Source organism: Bos javanicus, chromosome 18 (genome assembly GCF_032452875.1).
Source record: "Bos javanicus breed banteng chromosome 18, ARS-OSU_banteng_1.0, whole genome shotgun sequence".
NCBI lineage: Eukaryota > Metazoa > Chordata > Mammalia > Artiodactyla > Bovidae > Bos > Bos javanicus.
The window spans coordinates 43,645,290-43,662,365 of record NC_083885.1 but is presented as its reverse complement, the minus strand read 5'-3'; the positions used below and the strand labels follow the sequence as shown (position 1 = coordinate 43,662,365).

The 17,076-nt window shown below is 42.6% G+C and overlaps 1 protein-coding gene across 1 annotated transcript in view; it reads right to left on the bottom strand.

The window, feature by feature from the left end:
- Window positions 1–16,520, bottom strand: part of GPATCH1 (G-patch domain containing 1) — a 55,375-nt gene extending 38,855 nt beyond the window's left edge. Inside the window, exons 1-3 of the mRNA XM_061387898.1 lie at window positions 16,401–16,520; window positions 9,545–9,679; window positions 282–367 (exon numbers count right to left, since the gene is read on the bottom strand). Of these exons, the coding sequence (XP_061243882.1) occupies window positions 282–367; window positions 9,545–9,679; window positions 16,401–16,473 (294 nt within the window). The 5' untranslated portion in view covers window positions 16,474–16,520. The remainder of the gene's footprint in view (window positions 1–281; window positions 368–9,544; window positions 9,680–16,400) is intronic.
- Window positions 16,521–17,076: the final 556 nt, after the last annotated feature.

Below are 17,076 nucleotides of genomic sequence, written 5' to 3'. Positions count from 1 at the left end.
GCACTTTTGGGGCAATTGGGGCATTTTCAAGTAAATTTGCCAATATATGACCTTCTGCTTACACTCTTGACTTTAGAAACTGGCACTAGCCTGTTCAGGCACTACACCAATGAACGAGAATCCATTCACATACAGGGCACTATAAAGTCCAAATACCGAAAAGATAAAATCTTACAAAGAGGAGATCATACACTGGACGTTCTAGGAAGAGAGAAGGTGCTACAGCAACCACCCACCCACATCCCACTGGCAAAGTGGTGGTTATAGTTCTGCACACCCACCTCTTCATCCATAAAATCTTCGGGACCAAGAACAGACTTGTCTGCTCTGTTCTGTCGTGAAGACACGAAGGAAGAAGGTGTCCATCCTTGAAAGAAAAGAGTTTAGAACATTATAATCATAGATGGTATTTTGGTTTATGACTAAATAACACATATGACGGAGAAGGCAATGGCACCCCACTCCAGTACTCTTGCCTGGAAAATCCCATGGACGGAGGAGCCTGGTGGGCTGCAGTCCATGGGGTCGCACAGAGTCGGACATGACTGAAGTGACTTAGCAGCAGCAACACATATGGAATTGAAACCTCCAATAACTACAAATTCTCAGTGACTTCTCAGCCAGCTCACTGCTTACATAGACACAATTAGGCCACATAAACTTATTAATTTCCAAGTGCCCTGTTGTCAGAACTTAGGGGATACAGTGAGAAATTCTTCTTTCCCCAGAAGAATTTGCAACCAAGAGAAATCAAATTATACATTGAAACTTAAACAGTGGGTTGGACACAACTGAGTGACTGAACTGAACTGAGACGATTGAACAGAGAGAACTCCAAGGACTTAGAGGAACATGGAGCCACAACATGGCAGGAGCCTGGGTTCCTGAACCAGCAATTCAAAAGGAGGCTCCCAGAAGAGTCATCAGAGTGAGAACACACACTCCCTTACTCTCCTATGTGCAGGAACCCTTCGTCTTTGAATCCTCAGCTCAGAGCTCTGTGCCTGGAGCACAGCGGGATCATCAGAACACCTGCTGGTTGAGTGGATGAAAAGCTGCATGGATAAACAGTTCAGGCCCTGAGCCTTTGGAGTGGGAGCACTGATTCCAAGATCTTAGACTACAAGGGAACTAACCCTAGAGGATATCAAACAGTGAGAACTCACACAAAGGAAACCACTTGAATACAAGAGCCGGCATCAACCAACCTCCAGTAGCACCCTGTGCAGGACGCCTCATCTAAACAACAAACAAAACAAAAATACAAACCCGATCATCAGCAGACAGGATTACCACCTCCCTCAGCCTTGGCCATCAGAGAAAAAACAAACAAAAACTCAGCACAAATCTCACCCTATACAAGCTTACACAAACCACTGGACCAACCTTAGGAGGGCAGAAACCAAAAGGAAGAAAGAATTCAACCTTGAAGCCTGGGAAAAGGCGACCTCAAACACAATAAGTTTAAAAAAATAATAATGAAAAGGCAGAGAAATACTACACAAATGAAGGAACAAACTAGAAACACAGAAATCCAAATAAATGAAGAGGAAATAGGCAAACTATCCGAAAAAGAATTCAGAATAACGACAGTAAAGATGATCAAAAACCTTGAAAACAAAACGGAGAAAATGCAAGAATCAATTAACAAAGACCTAGAAGAATTAAAGAATAAACATGCAGAAACAAACAACACAATTATTGAAATTAAAAATACTCTAGAAGGAATCAATAGCAGAATATCTGAAGCAGAAGGACAAATCGGTGAGCTGGAAGATAAAATGGTGGAAATAATTTCTGAAGAACAGAATAAAGTAAAAAGAATGAAAAGAACTGAGGACAGTCTCAGAGACCTCTGCAACAATATCAAATACACCAACATTCGAATTACAGGGGTCCCAGAAGAAGAAGAGGAAAAGAAAGAGTATGAGAAAAATTTCAAAGAGATTATAGTTGAAAAATTTCCCAACATGGAAAAGGAAAGAGTCAATCAAGTCCAAGAAGCACAAAGAGTCCCATACAGGATAAACCCAAGGAGAAACACACCAAGACACATACTAATCAAACTAACAAAGACTAAACACAAAGAAAGAATATTAAAACCAGCAAGGGAGAAGCAACAAGTAACATACAAGGGAAACCCATACTCTTAACAGCTGATCTTTCAGCAGAAACTCTGCAGGCTAGAAGGGAATGGCAGGATATTTTTAAAGTACTGAAAGGGAAAAATTTACCACCAAGATTACTGTACCTGGCAAGGATCTCATTCAAAATTGATGGAGAAATAAAAAGCTTTTCAGACAAGCAGAAGTTAAGAGAACTCAGTACCACCAAACCAGCTTTACAACAAATGTTAAACGGACTTATATAGTCAAGAAATACAAGAGAAGAAAAAAGACCTACAAAATCAACCCCAAACAATTAAGAAAATGGCAATCAGAACATATATATCAATAATTACTTTCAATGTAAATGGATTAAAAGCTCCAACCAAAAGACACAGACTGGCTGAATGGATACAAAAACAGGACCCATATATATGCTGTCTATACTTCAGACCTCAAGACACATATAGACTGAAAGTGAGAGGATAGAAAAAATATATTCCATGCAAATGGGAAGCAAAGAAAGCTGGAGTAGCAATCCTCATATCAGACAAAATAGACCTTAAAATAAAGAAGATTACAAGAGATAAGGAAGGACACTAAATAAATAATGATCAAGGGATACAAGAGGAAAACATAACAATTGTAAATATCTATGCACCCAACATAGAAGCACCTCAGTACATAAGACAAACACTAATAGACATAAAAGCAGAAATTCACAGTAACACAATAATAGTAGGAGACTTTAACACCCCACTCACACCAATGGACAGATCATCAAAACAGAAAATTAATAAGGAAACACAAGTCTTAAATGATACATTAGATGAGACAGATCTCACTGATATCTTCAGGACATTCCATCCAAATGCAGAAGAATACACCTTCTTCTCAAGTGCATATGGAACATTTTCCAGGAGACATCATCACATCGTGGGTCACAAATCAAACCTCAGTAAGTTTAAGAAAAGTGAAATCATATCAAGCATCTTCTCCAACCACAACACTATAGACTAGATATCAATTACAAGAAAAAAACTGTAAGAAACACAAACATATGGAGATTAAACAACACATTTCTAAGGAACCAGCAGGTTACTGAAGAAATCAAAAGGGAAATCAAAAAATTTCTAGAAACAAATGACAACGAAGACATGACAACTCAAAACCTATAGGATGCAGGAAAAGCAGTTCTAAGAGGAACTGCTACTGCTGCTGCTAAGTCGATTCAGTCGTGTCCAACTCTGTGCGACCCCATAGACGGCAGCCCATCAGGCTCCCCGGTCCCTGGGATTCTCCAGGCAAGAACACTGGAGTGGGTTGCCATTTCCTTCTCCAATGCATGAAAGTGAAAAATGAAAGTGAAGTCGCTCAGTCCTATCCGACTCTTAGCGACCCCACGGACAGCAGCCCACCAGGCTCCTCCATCCATGGGATTTTCCAGGCAAGAGCACTGGAGTGGAGTGCCATTGAAAGTTCATAGCAAAACAATCCTACCTCGAGAAACAAGAAAAACGTCAAATAGACAACCTAACTTTGCACCTAAAACAACTGGAAAATTAAGAACAAAAAACACCCAAAATTAGTAGAAGGAAAGAAATCATAAAGGTCGAAGCAAAAATAAATTTAAAAGAAATGAAAGAAATAATAGTAAAGATTAATAAAACTAAAAGCTGATTCTTTGAGATGATAAACAAAATTGACGAACCTTTAGCCAGACTCATCAAAAAAAAAGAGAGAAGAATCATATCAACAAAATTAGAAATGAAAAAGGAGAGGTTACAACAGACAATGCAGAAATACAAAGTATTATCAGAGACTACTATGAACAACAATATGGCAATAAAATGGATAACCTGGAAGAAATGGACAGATACTTAGAAAAGGTCAATCTTCCAAGACTGAACCAGGAAGAAATAAAAATTATGAACAACACAATTACAAGCACTGAAATTGAAGCTGCGATCAAAAATCTCCTAAAAAACAAAAGCCCTGGACCAGATGGCTTCACAGGAGAATTCTATCAAACATTTATAGAAAAGCTGATGCCGAGTGTCTAGGGTCTACAGCTGGCGTCAGCCTTGCAGGATAGCGGGGTCAAGAGTCCCAGGGTGCAGGCAGCCCTAAGAAAAAAAAAAAAAGAAAAGCTGATGCCTATCCTTCTAAAACTCTTTCAAAAGATTGCAGAGTAAGGAACACTTCCAAACTCATTCTACAAGGCCACCATCACCCTGATACCAAAATCAGACAAAGACAACACAATAAAAGAAAAGTACAGGCCAATATCACTGATAAACACAAATGCAAAAATCCTCAACAAAATTGTAGCAAACAGAATTCAGCAACACATCAAAAAGCTCATACACCATGATCGAGTTGGGTTTATTCCAGGAATGCAAGGATTCTTCAATATACACAAATCAATCAGTGTGACACACCATACTAACAAAGTGAAAGATAAAAACCATGTGATCATCTCAATAGATGCAGAAAAAGCCTCTGACAAAATTCAGTACCCATTTATGATTAAAACTCTTCAAAAAATGGGCATAGAAGGAACCTATCTCAACATAGTAAAGGCCATATATGATAGGCCTACAGCAAACATTATACTCAATGGTGAAAAACTGAAAGCATTCCCCCTAAGATCAGGAACAAGACAAGGGTGTCCACTTTCACCACTATTATTCAACGTAGTTCTGGAAGTCCTAGCTACAGCAATCAGAGAAGAAAAAGAAATAAAAGGAATCCAGATCGGAAAAGAAGTAAAGCTCTCACTGTTTGCAGATGACACGATGCTGTACACAGACAACCCTAAAGATAGTATCAGAAAACTACTAGAGGTAGTCAGGGAATTTAGCAAAGTTGCAGGATACAAAATCAATACACAGAAATCACTTGCATTTCTATATACTAACAATGAAAAATCAGAAAGAAAAATTAAGGAATCAATCCCATTTACCATTTCAACAAAAAGAATTAAATATCTAGGAATAAACTTGCCTAAGGAGACAAAAGAACTGTACACAGAAAATTATAAGACACTGATGAAAGAAATCAAAGACAACATAAACAGATAGATATTCCATGTTCCTGGATAGGAAGAATCAATATTGTGAAAATGACTATACTACCAAATGCAATCTACAGATTCAGTGTGATCCCTATCAAACTACCAATGGCATTTTTCACAGAACTAGAACAAAAAATTTCACAATTCATAAGGAAATACAAAAGACCTCAAATAGCCAAAGCAGTCTTGAGAAAGAAGAATGGAGCTGGAGGAATCAACCTTCCTGACTATTATACTACAACCTTCCCGATTATACTACAAAGCTACAGTCATTAACGCAGTATGGTACTGGCACAAAAACAGAAATCTAGACCAACAGAACAAGACAGAAAGCCCAGAAATAAACCCATGCACCTATGGGTGCCTTATTTTTGACAAAGAAGGCAAGAATATACAATGGAGCAAAGGCAGCCTTTTCAATAAATGGCGCTGGGAAAACTGGACAGCTACGTGTAAAAGAATGAAATTAGAACACTTCCTAACACCATACATAAAGATAAACTCAAAATGGATTAAAGACCTAAATGTAAGACCTGAAACGATAAAACTCTTAGAGGAAAACATAGGCAGAACACTCGATGACATAAATCAAAGCAAGATCCTCTATGACCCACCTCCTAGAGTAACGGAAATAAAAACCAAAGTAAACAAGTGGGACCTGATTAAACTTAAAAGCTTTTGCACAGCAAAGGAAACCATAAGCAAGGTGAAAAGACAACCCTCAGAATGGGAGAAAATAGCAAATGAAACAACAGACAAAGGATAAATTTCCAACATATACAAGCAGCTCATACAACTCAATGCCAGAAAAACAACCCAATCAAAAAGTGGGAAAAAGACCTAAACAGACATTTCTCCAAAAAAGACATACAGATGGCTGACAAACACATGAAAAGATGCTCAACATCGCTCATTATTAGAGAAATGCAAATCAAAATCACAACGAGATATCACCTCACACTGGTCAGAATGGCCATCATCAAAAAGTCTACAAACAATAAATGCTTGAGAGGGTGTGAAGAAAAGGGAAAGCTTTCGCACTGCTGGTGGGAATGTAAACTGATGCAGTCACTGTGGAAGACAGTATGGAGATTCCTTAAAATACTAGGAATAAAACCACCATATGACCCAGCAATCCCACTCCTAGGCATATACCCTGAGGAAACCAAAATTCAAAAAGACACATATACCCCCATTGTTCATTGCAGCACTATTTACAGTAGCCAGAACATGGAGGCAACCTAGATGTCCATCGACAGATGCATGGATAAAGAAGTTGTGGTACATATACACAATGGAATATTACTCAGCCATAAAAACAAATGCATTTGAGTCAGTTCTGATGAGGTGGATGAACCTAGAACCTATTATACAGAGTGAAGTGAGTCAGAAAGAGAAAGAGAAAAAATCGTATTCTAATGCAGATATATGGAATCTAGAGAAATGATACTGAAGAATTTATTTACAGGGCAGCAATGGAGAAACAGACATAGAGAAGAGACTTATGGACATGGGGAGAGGGGAGGAGAGGGTGAGATGTATGGAAAGAGTAACATGGAAACTTACATTACCATACATAAAATAGATAGCCAAAGGGAATTTGCTATATGGCTCAGGAAACTCAAACAGGGGCTCTGCGTCAACCTAGAGGGGTGGGATGGGGCAGGAGATGGGAGGGAGGTTCAAAAGGGAGGGGATATATGTATACCTATGGCTTATTCATGTTGAGGTCTGACAGAAAACAACAAAATTCTGTAAAACAATTATCCTTCAATAAAAAAATAAATTAAAAAAAAACAAAGTTGGAGGATGTGAAGCGCACGGTGGACCTGAGCAGCCACCTGGCCAAGGTGACGGCTGAGGTGGTCCTGGCGCACGCGGGCAGCGGCTCCTCGCCCCGCGCCGCCTCCTTAAAAAAAAAAAAACGAAGTTAAACAGTGAAAGGAACCCAACTAGATCTGAGAAGAAAGATGTAAGATCACCTTAAAAGAAAGGACATCTCTGAGACCACCAGGAGAGCAAAATACACTAATATATCAAGGGGCTTCCCTGGTGGCTCAGCAGTAAAGAATCTGCCTGCAATTCAGGAGCCGCAGGAGACACGGGTACAATCCCTGGGTTGGGAAGATCCCCTGGAGGAAAGCATGGCAACCCACTCCGGTATTCTTGCCTGGAGAATTGTGTGGACAGAGGAGCCAGGCAGGCTACAGTCCATTGGGCTGCAAAGAGTCAGACACGACTGAAGCAACTTAACACACACACACTAACATATCAAAGAAACACTACGTCAGGTGCACTAGTCAGCCATGAAAGGATGCAACCTGGTTAGTCTAAGGGTGGGTTTCCCTGGTGGCTCAGACAGTAAAGAATCCGCTGGCAGTGCGGGAGACCTGGGCTCAATCCCTGGGTTGGGGTGATCCCTTGGAGGGGGAAATGGCAACCCACTCCATCATTCTTGCCTGGAGAAGCCCATGGACAGAGGAGTCTGGCGGGGTATAGTCCATGGGGTCGCAAAGAGTCAGACACGACTGAGCAAGCTAGCATAGCACAGTCTAAGGTCAGCAATGGCCATCCATACCAGGCCCCCAACTCCATCAAATTCCCGAGTCCTATAACTAACACCCCTGTTCCCCACTCATGGTTACCAAGGCTGTGCCGTGCCTGCAGAGAGAAATTGCACTGGAGGTCAAATTTATCCATAACCCTCTAAGATAAACTGTTTTAATTTTCTCTCACGTCCTTTCTGACTTCCTGCCAGAGTCTTGAGGAGCTGAGGAGTATGGAGCAGACCTATACCCAGTATGTGGGTGGAGCAGGCTTCCAGGACAATTTGGGAGGAACTCCAGGAGAGTGAAGATCAGCTCTCCCAGGGAATACACTGGGCCGGGCAGCTTCCCCATTTTGGATTCCTACAGTCTTTGCCCTGTAGCTGCACAGTGCTTGAATCTGTCACTCCCAAAGGTAAGGAGATATTCCATTGTATTAACATATCACAGTCTATCTGTGAAGACTAATCATTTGAGCTGGTCTTACTTTTTAATTATAATATACATACAGCCATAATTATAGCCATCAGCAGTGTACTCGTATATTTCTTTCTTCACCAGCCCTACTGCCATTTTTAACATTTTATAAATATGCTTCTTTAATAGTGCCTTAGTTATTTAATTTTGCTTTTCATAACAATAAAGCTGAACATTCTATGTAGCATTTCTGGAGTAAACTGTTCAAATACTTTGATCATTTGCTCACTGAATTGATCTTTATACATTCTTGATATTGAACTTTAAACCATCTTATTTACCCTAATTATTTTTCTTACCTGCTTTCTACCTTCCACTTTCTTGTATTGTTTTCCATCTTTATTTTACTATCATTGTTATGTATGAGTAATTTTTTTTAAAAATCTATGACAGATTTGGCTCATCTTGTTCTTAATAATTGCTAGGTGAGTTAACCAGTCATTTTAATTCATATTTGATATACGTAAGTCATTTTCTTTCAGTTTCTCTGTTAAAACATTTTTTAAAAACATACATTAAACAGTACAGAATTTACGATGTTGCATAATGTAAAAAATTTGGTTGATTTTTCTTTTCTCCAGGTGGACAACATGTACTAACAGGTGATACTGTGGACCCCAGGGTCAAGACCTGCAGTGTCTTCACCCACAGAATAGCTGTGACACCTGCCCTCCTTAGGCACTGAGTCATGTGAGGTGATGGTGCTGAGTGACTGCATGAGAGCCCTGCCCAAGGTGAGAAAGAGTAGAAACCAGAAGTCACCATCATCATTTAATCACCTGGTTACGTGGTGCTGTGCTAAGTCACTCAGTCGTGTCTACCTCTCTGTGACCCCATGGACCGTAGCCCACCAAGCTCCTCTGTCCATGGGATTCTCCAGGCAAGAATACTGGAGTGGGTTGCCGTTTCCTCCTCCAGGGGATCTTCCCGACCCAGGGATTGAACCCTCATCTCCTAGGTCTCCTGTATTGGCAGGTGGGTTCTTTACCAGTAGTGCCACCTGGGAAGTCCAGTTATCTGGTTAGGATGTATCTTTTTTTTTTTTTTAAGTCAAACCTTCAGGTTGTAATCAATAAACAACATACAAGTTCACTCTGGAAACATCCAAAGAACACAAACGACTACAGTATACTGACTGGGTTGGCCAATGCCTTTCCATTACACTGTGCGGGAAAACCCAAACAAACTTTTCAGCTAACCCTATACTAACATATTTTTTAAAGTTTTTTTATAGGGAGCATTGCTGGGGGTGGGGGTGAGGGGGGCAGAGGAGTGAAAATCTTATTATATTTCAATCACTTGCTTTAGCCATATAGTAGCTGTAATTAAGAAAATCCTACCTTCTTTTGAGCCAACAGTGTTGAAGTAACCAGCAGAGAAACCTCCACTAAAGGCTCCATGAAATCGTTTATACCTTCCTTTTTCATCTCTGACGGTCTGATCCTGGAGAGGAATCGGCTTCTTTGGTCTCTCACCTGAAAAAGAAAAAAAAATTTTTTTTGAATGAGAGAGAAGGCGGTGGAAAGTTATAGAGGATTTAGGGCAAAGATCACTGTTTCCTTTGTTTATTTTTTGGCCACGCCACACAGTTCACAGAAGTTCAGTCCCCTGACCAGGGATCCAACCCAGGTCCCCCACAGTGGAAGCACTGAGTACTACCCACTGGACTGCCAGAGAAGTCCGAAAGATCATTTCTTTAAACATAATGAATTGTTCACTTCTTGTAGTTTCAAATATAATTCAAGTTGCTTTTCCTAGATTTTAATAGAGTGTGTAGCTTAGGAAACAATATATTTTATCAATTAAAACAATATATTTAATATTTTATATATATTTTCTTTATAGTTCTAAGAAAAATTCTAGATATCTCTTTTAATATTTATATTAGAAATATGTTTTAACAAAAGTGGCCTGATTTTCCCACTAAGTTCCATTATGAAACTGAATCACACTGGGGCGAGGGTTCCAGCCCATGGAGGTGAAACATGCTGGCAGTCAGGTAGGCAAGCTGCTGGAGTGGCCCAGGGCGTGCAGAGAAGCACTTCTACATCTCTTCTGGAAATTCATGGTATCCCTGAGTCCAGAATTTTCCCACTGATATTGCCCATTTTCCCCAAAGCTTAAGTTTCCTTATTTCTGGAACTCTCTTGATTCCACAGTTTTATTGTTGTTGTTTAGTTGCTAAGTTGTGTCTAACTCTTTGCAACCCCATGGACTACAGTTACTGTTCTTTAAATGTATTACTTTTCCTACTTTGTCCGAAAGGGCTGACTTGTTAAATCATACAAACTAGTGAGTGAGTGTTAGTAGCTCAGTCGTGTCGGACTCTTTGGAACCCCATGGTAGCCCACCAGGCTTCTCTGTCCATGGGATTCTCCAGGCAAGAATCCTGGAGTGGGTAGCCATTCCCTTCTCCGGGGGATCTTCCCAACCCAGGGATCAAACCTGGGTCTCCTGCATTGCTGGCAGATTCTTCACCGTCTGAACCACCAAGGAAGTCCAACAAAATATTACACAAACAAAAAAGGAATTTAAAACATTTTAGCCTTTGGGCTTCTCTGGCTTAAGCCCAGTGGTTAAGACTCTGGGCTTCCATCACAGGGGCACAGGCTTGATCCCCGGTCAGGGAACTAAGATCCCACATAACATATGTGTTTGTGTGCTTAGTCTCTCAGTTGTGTCTAACTCTTTATGACCCCATGGACTGTAGCCCACCAGGCTCCTCAGTCCATGATTTTCAGCCAAAAAAACCCAAACAACAAAAATTTCAGCCTCACCTATGAATTCCCTATGTTTAAAGTTTCAGGTACCACAGCACAAAGTACTGCCTAATTTTATCAATTCCAATGAAAATGTCTGTATCTATTGAAAATTAAAAGTAACCATCAAGTTATTTTCAAACATTCAATTCAGAAAGCAAGTTACATAGTAGTTAAGTGCTCCAAGTGGAGTCACAGCAAGCCCACCTTTACTAGCACTGCGATTCTGGTCATCTTAACCTCTCTGTGCCTCAACTTCCTCATCTGTAAAATAGAGATGACACTAATAGCAACATCTGTTTCATTGAGTCGTTATGCAAATTATATCAGAAAATGCATGTAAAGCGTTGGTAAAAAGAGGGACACACAAATAAATACCTTTAAAGTACCAGCATCTATTGCTATTGGTAGTAGTCAAGGCTACGGTCTTTCCAGCAGACATGTACAGATGTGCGAGCTGGACAGTAAAGAAGACAGAGCACCGAAGAATTGATGCTTTCGAATTGTGGTGCTGGAGAAGACTCTTGAGAGTCCCTTGGAAAGCAAACCAGTCATTCTTAAAAGAAATCAACCTTGAATACTCCTTTGAAGGACTGATGCTGAAGCTGAAGCTACAATATTTTGACACCTGATGCAAACAGCTGACTCATTGTAAAAGATCCTGATGCTAGGAAAGATTGAAGGCAGAAGGAGAAGAGGGTGACAGAGGATGAAACAGTTGGATAGCATCACCAATTCAATGGAGATGAACTTGGGCAAACTCTGGGAGATGGTGAGGGAGAGGGAAGCCTAGCAAGCTGCATGCAGTCCATGCGATCTCAAAGAGTCGGACACAACTTGGTGACCAACAAAGTAGTAGCACATACAGTAGGTAAGACATGTCCTAAGGCCCTTGGGCACCTGTGACTGCAATAATTAAGCCAGTCACTACTTCTGGATAATGGAACAAAAAGTAAGCAAATGTTTAGCCTCATAGTCCTAAATTCTTACTTGTAGCTTATGGAGGCTTTAGGTCATTTCTAGAATATAACCTACCCTCCTACTTGCTAGGTTTGTGACCTTAGGCAAGTTTCTTGATTTCTCTAAGCCTCAGTCTCCACGACTACAAAATCAGGGTAATAACTGAACCACCTTGTAGAATGGTGCTAAGGATTAAAAACCACATGTGAGGAGCTGAGCACAGTCACTGGCCATAGCAAAGCTTGGTTAGTATAAGTTAGAAAGTTCATTTCATTCTCAAGAACTGAATCACAACTTGGGTCCCCCAGTCCACGATTTTCACCATTTCTTAGAAATGCAGCCCACATGCTCCATTACTGCACGCGCACCTGGCACAATTCCAGGCTAAGTTGGAGTGGCGCATCCGTGCTGGATAATTCCTAGGTAGGTGGGACTGACTTGTACACCATAGCTCGGTTAGCAGCATCCCTAGCCTGTAACACTAGATGCCAGTAACACCCCTGTCCCAATAAAGCATGACAACCAAAAATGTCTCCAGACATTGCCAAAACTCCCTTGGGGGGCAAATTCATCCCTAGTGGTGAACCACCGGGTTAAGGCAAGAGAGGACAGGTCCCACCAACTCAAGGTTCTGTCTTGCTTGGTTCTCCGGGTACCCTGAGCTGAAAATGGAGATGAGATTGGTCGACAACTAAGCAGAACCCAGCAGCATATGCTGGGGGCCACGCAGTGTGGGAGCCCCTGGGCTCCATGGGGCTCCTGAGCGAGAGGCACCACCTCTAATCACAGCACAAGAAAACTCCAGGGGGAAGTGGCATTTTAGGGAGGTCTATGATAATTATCACTACCAATAATAACTACTCCTTTCCTTTCACACATATTATCTCGTTTATCATACCCTGATAAGGATACTCTGATTAAAGAAGTGCCTTAAGTTCCACAACCAATAAGCACAGAACTGAAATCAGATTTCAACACAAGTCAGGGACGCAACCCATTCTGTCCTTTACTTGACCCCCCCAGGAGTTTACTGAGGGTCTTCCGGAGGAAGCAGGTCTGTTCTAGACCTGGGTGTGGAAAACTAAACACAGTTCCACTCCTGTTCCCAGGGCACTCAGAGTCCAGCAGAGGAGACCTGCGTATATAGGAACTGCTCGGACAATGGGCAAGGCCCACAACATCAGAGTCACCCAGAGGCATTCATGCCATCAGTAAATAGTAAACAGAAGGTCTAAAAGGGGAAGGTAAGATGTTAGAGAAAGTCATACAGTCTGACTGGAAGGAAGCCATGGAATATGGAACCAGAAGAGCAGGTGGGGGCTTCCCTGGTAGTCCAGTGGTTAAGAATCTGCCTGACAATGCAGGGGACATGAGTTCGATCCCTGCTCCAGGAATATCCCACATGCTGTGGGGCAGCTGAACCCTTGCAACACAACTACTGAGCCCATGCTCTAGAGCCTGTGCTCTGCAACAAGAAGCCACCACAATGAGAAGCCCCTGCACAGCAACAAAGAGTAGCCCCTGCTCACTGCAACTAGAGAAAGCCTGCACACAGCAATGAAGACCCAGAACAGCCAAAACTAAATAAACACATACATAAGAAGGACAGATGGTGCAGCAGCCATGGAACACAGCGCTGCAGGGTCCAGGTATGTCCTGTGGCTGACTGGGAGTTAAAGACAGTTTTAAGTGGGAGAATCACAGCACCAAGGAAGAAGAAAATGGTCCTAAATTAATCTGAGTGCAGGATGAGCTGGAGATGAGAAGCCAAGTGAATGTATCTATGGGAAGATAAGATAAGCCCCAAGGCCCCTCTCTTCCAGGCCAGAGCACCTATGTGTCTAACAGTCTGTGTATACAGATCAGTCATTGTCTCTCTTTTTTTTTTTGAAGGTTCTGTTTCTTTTTTTCAATTGGAGTATAATTGCTTTACAATGTTGTGTTAGTTTCTGTTGCACAACAATGTGAATCAGCTATTTATATATATGTGTGTGTGTGTATATATATATCCCTCCCAAGCCCCCATCCCAACTCTCTAGGTCATCACAGAGCACTGAGCTAAGCTCCACTGTCTTTTAAGATTTTTTTTTAATGTGTATCATGTTTTAAGTCTTTATTGAATTTGTTACAATATTGCTTGTTTTATGTCTTGGTTTTTTGGCCCCAAGGCACGGCAAGTCTTAGCTCTCTGACCAGGGATCAAACCCACACCCCCTGCATTGGAAGGTGAAGTCTTTTAATCACTGGACCATCAGGGAATCCCTTCACTGTCTCTTAACCAATAAAACTTTCTGTCATGGCCAGCAACTTTAATTAAGTAATAGTCTCTCCTCTACCAATGTTTGTCTAACCTGTCACTAAAGTTTCAAAGCAGGAGGTAAAAGTGGTTATTGGTCTAGTATGTTATATTGTAAAAGGTAGTCAGAGTGTGTTTTAACTTCAAAATGCTTAGGTAACGATGAATCAGTCCTCAAAAACTTCTAGTGATGAGAAGATAAAAGATGATTTTAGGCCAGGAAATAAAAAGTTCACTCTACTTCAAAAGACTGGCTAGACCATTAGGCTTCATTCCAGATTCTGTACACCATCAATACAGGAAGAATTAGAAAAATGTAGATCAAATAGTTGATGACTTACAATGTCATTTCACAAGGAAACAACCATGAACAGAAATATTTGTTTGCCGATACAGCTACTGTGATCTCATGTGTGTATGTGTTCATGCTAAGTCAGTCATGTCCGATTCTTGGTGACCCTATGAACTATAGCCCGCCAGGTTCCTCTGTCCATGGGATTCTCCAGGCAAGAATACTGGAGGGGGTAGCCATTCCCTTCTTCAGGGGATCTTCTCGACCCAGGGATCGAACCCACATCTTCTGCCACTCCTGAATTGCTGTTAGACTCTTTACCACTGAGCCACTGTGGAGACCCCAAGCAATCTGAGATTGTATTAAAGAAATACAGCCTAAAATAAAGGACTCACCTAGTGATGGCCCCACTTAACCCACACTCTGGTCCCATACTTGGAGAAAAGCTTTGAAAAATTAGGGTTGAGGGGACTTTAAACTGAATTTATTAGAGAACTGAGTGTGGTACAGAGATGTCTTAGAGGAAATGCAAGTAAAGTTAAGTCGCTCAGTTGTGTCCGACTCTTTGCGACCCCATGGACTGTAGCCTACCAGGCTCCTCCCATGGGATTTTCCAGGCAAGAGTACTGGAGCGGGTTGCCATTTCCTTCTCCAGAGGATCTTCCCCACCCAGGGATCGAACCCGGGTCTTTAGCATTGTAGGCAGACACTTAACCCTCTGAGCCACCAGGAAAGCATAGGAAATGCAAAGGGTGTCTTTAAATACATAAGAAGCTTTCAGGAGACTAGCATTTCTTTGTCTTTTGTACTCAGAGAATAGATACAGGGCCAGCATCTGGCAGAAGTTTCTAATGATTTGAACTGTTTGTAGGGAATAAGAGGGTCATCAGTGGCTATGTCCCAGAAGTACAAACAAGCTGACAGGATGTGGTCAGGGTGGGAAAAAAGGAGTCTGCAAATAACTCCTTGCCCACCATATTTCCTTTGCCTTCCTCCACCGGGCTAGCACTGCCATCAGTCCTAACTGGCTAGTCAATACATAATTTACTGAACAAATCAAGTCATGAAGTGGATCAGACCAGAAACATGGAAGAGAATCTTGCTTCATCTTGCTCTCACCCCTACATTCCACGAGCAAGTTCGCGGTCAGCTCTGCTTTCAAAGTACTCTCAACTCACCACTACTTACCGCCGCCACCATCATCGCCCTAATTTTGCTAATCTCCCTGCTTCGCTCCTGCCCACCCCCAACCGGCCTATTCACAAAATCAAGGATAGAATAAACCTAAAAACATACATCCCTCCTTTGTGTAACCCCTCCCCCATGACTCTTCTACACTTAGTATTAAAATCCAAATTCCCTGACCACACCAAGTAAGGTTCAACCCCGACCTCCTCCTCTGAGATCATCTTCTGCCAGCCTCGCCCGGGTGCTGTATGCTCCACCCACAACAGTCCGGCCTGTTCCTCAATTTGCCAAACTGGCTCCGACTTCAGAGCCTTTGCACTTGCTGTTCGCCTTGCCTAAAATGCTCTTCACCCAAATCTTTGTACCGCTGCTTCCTTTCTCTGTTTCAGGTCTGAACTCAAACGTCCTGTCCTAGGAAAAACATCGCCTGACCACCGCTGCTTCCCTAACTCGGCTCTCACACCAACCTATCTGTCATCTTTCTGTTTCCCATCCCTCCGGGCCTTTCATCCGTCCCTCCAAAACATAAGCACCCCGAAAGCACAGTGCACGCCTTTCTGGTCGCTGTTCCCAGAGCCCGTAGCACGCAACCCTTTTCCCCAGTGCCAGAAAAGGTCTGGCACAGGGTTGAGTGTTTTGGCCCCGAACCCTGGACCCCCAGCCTGTTTGCCAGAGGCCCTGGGGACGAATCTAGCCCGCACCTTCTTCCAGCGGCTCCAGGCCAGTCCCATAGCTGACCAAATCCTCGTCGCTGTCACTGTCCAGCGCCGCCATACTGCTCCCTTCCGGACTCCGCCCCCTTGCTACGGCGGCCTCAAGCGGCCAAATATTTTCCGCGCTTTCTTCTCTGCGAACCGCTAAGAGGTCTAAGCGCGAGTCGTGAAAAGTGCTGACCCCTCCAGGCAAGCTTCTTTCTTGGGATCTGCGCCTAGTGGTTCTCAAACCCGTTTTGTTAGAGGCAGACCCCCGCAGGAGTTGCCGCGGAGGCTTTGGCTGCCACGACGGCCCATCCTAACTGCACCATGTGCCGGTCTGGAGGAGGCGCCTGGGAGAGAGTCGAACGCACCCGGCTGTCCGACTGCTGGTTCTCCAGGAAATCTGCGCACCTCCACACCCCTCCTCAAACCGGTCCAGAGCCTTCCCCAACTTCACCTGCTGGCAGACTCTGCTCTCCTCAGTGCTACCACTGTCAATGTGCGGGGAATTTGCCTCTACCCCGACACATGCGCGCGCTATCTGAATATAAAGCCCTTGTTGCTTTAGCCGCTTAGTCGTGTTCCACTCTTTGCCAACCCACGGACTATAGCCTGCCAGGCTCCTCTTTCCGTATAACACCCTTAGGGTTAGTAAGTGTAGTCCCTTTCCAGACCTCTGAAA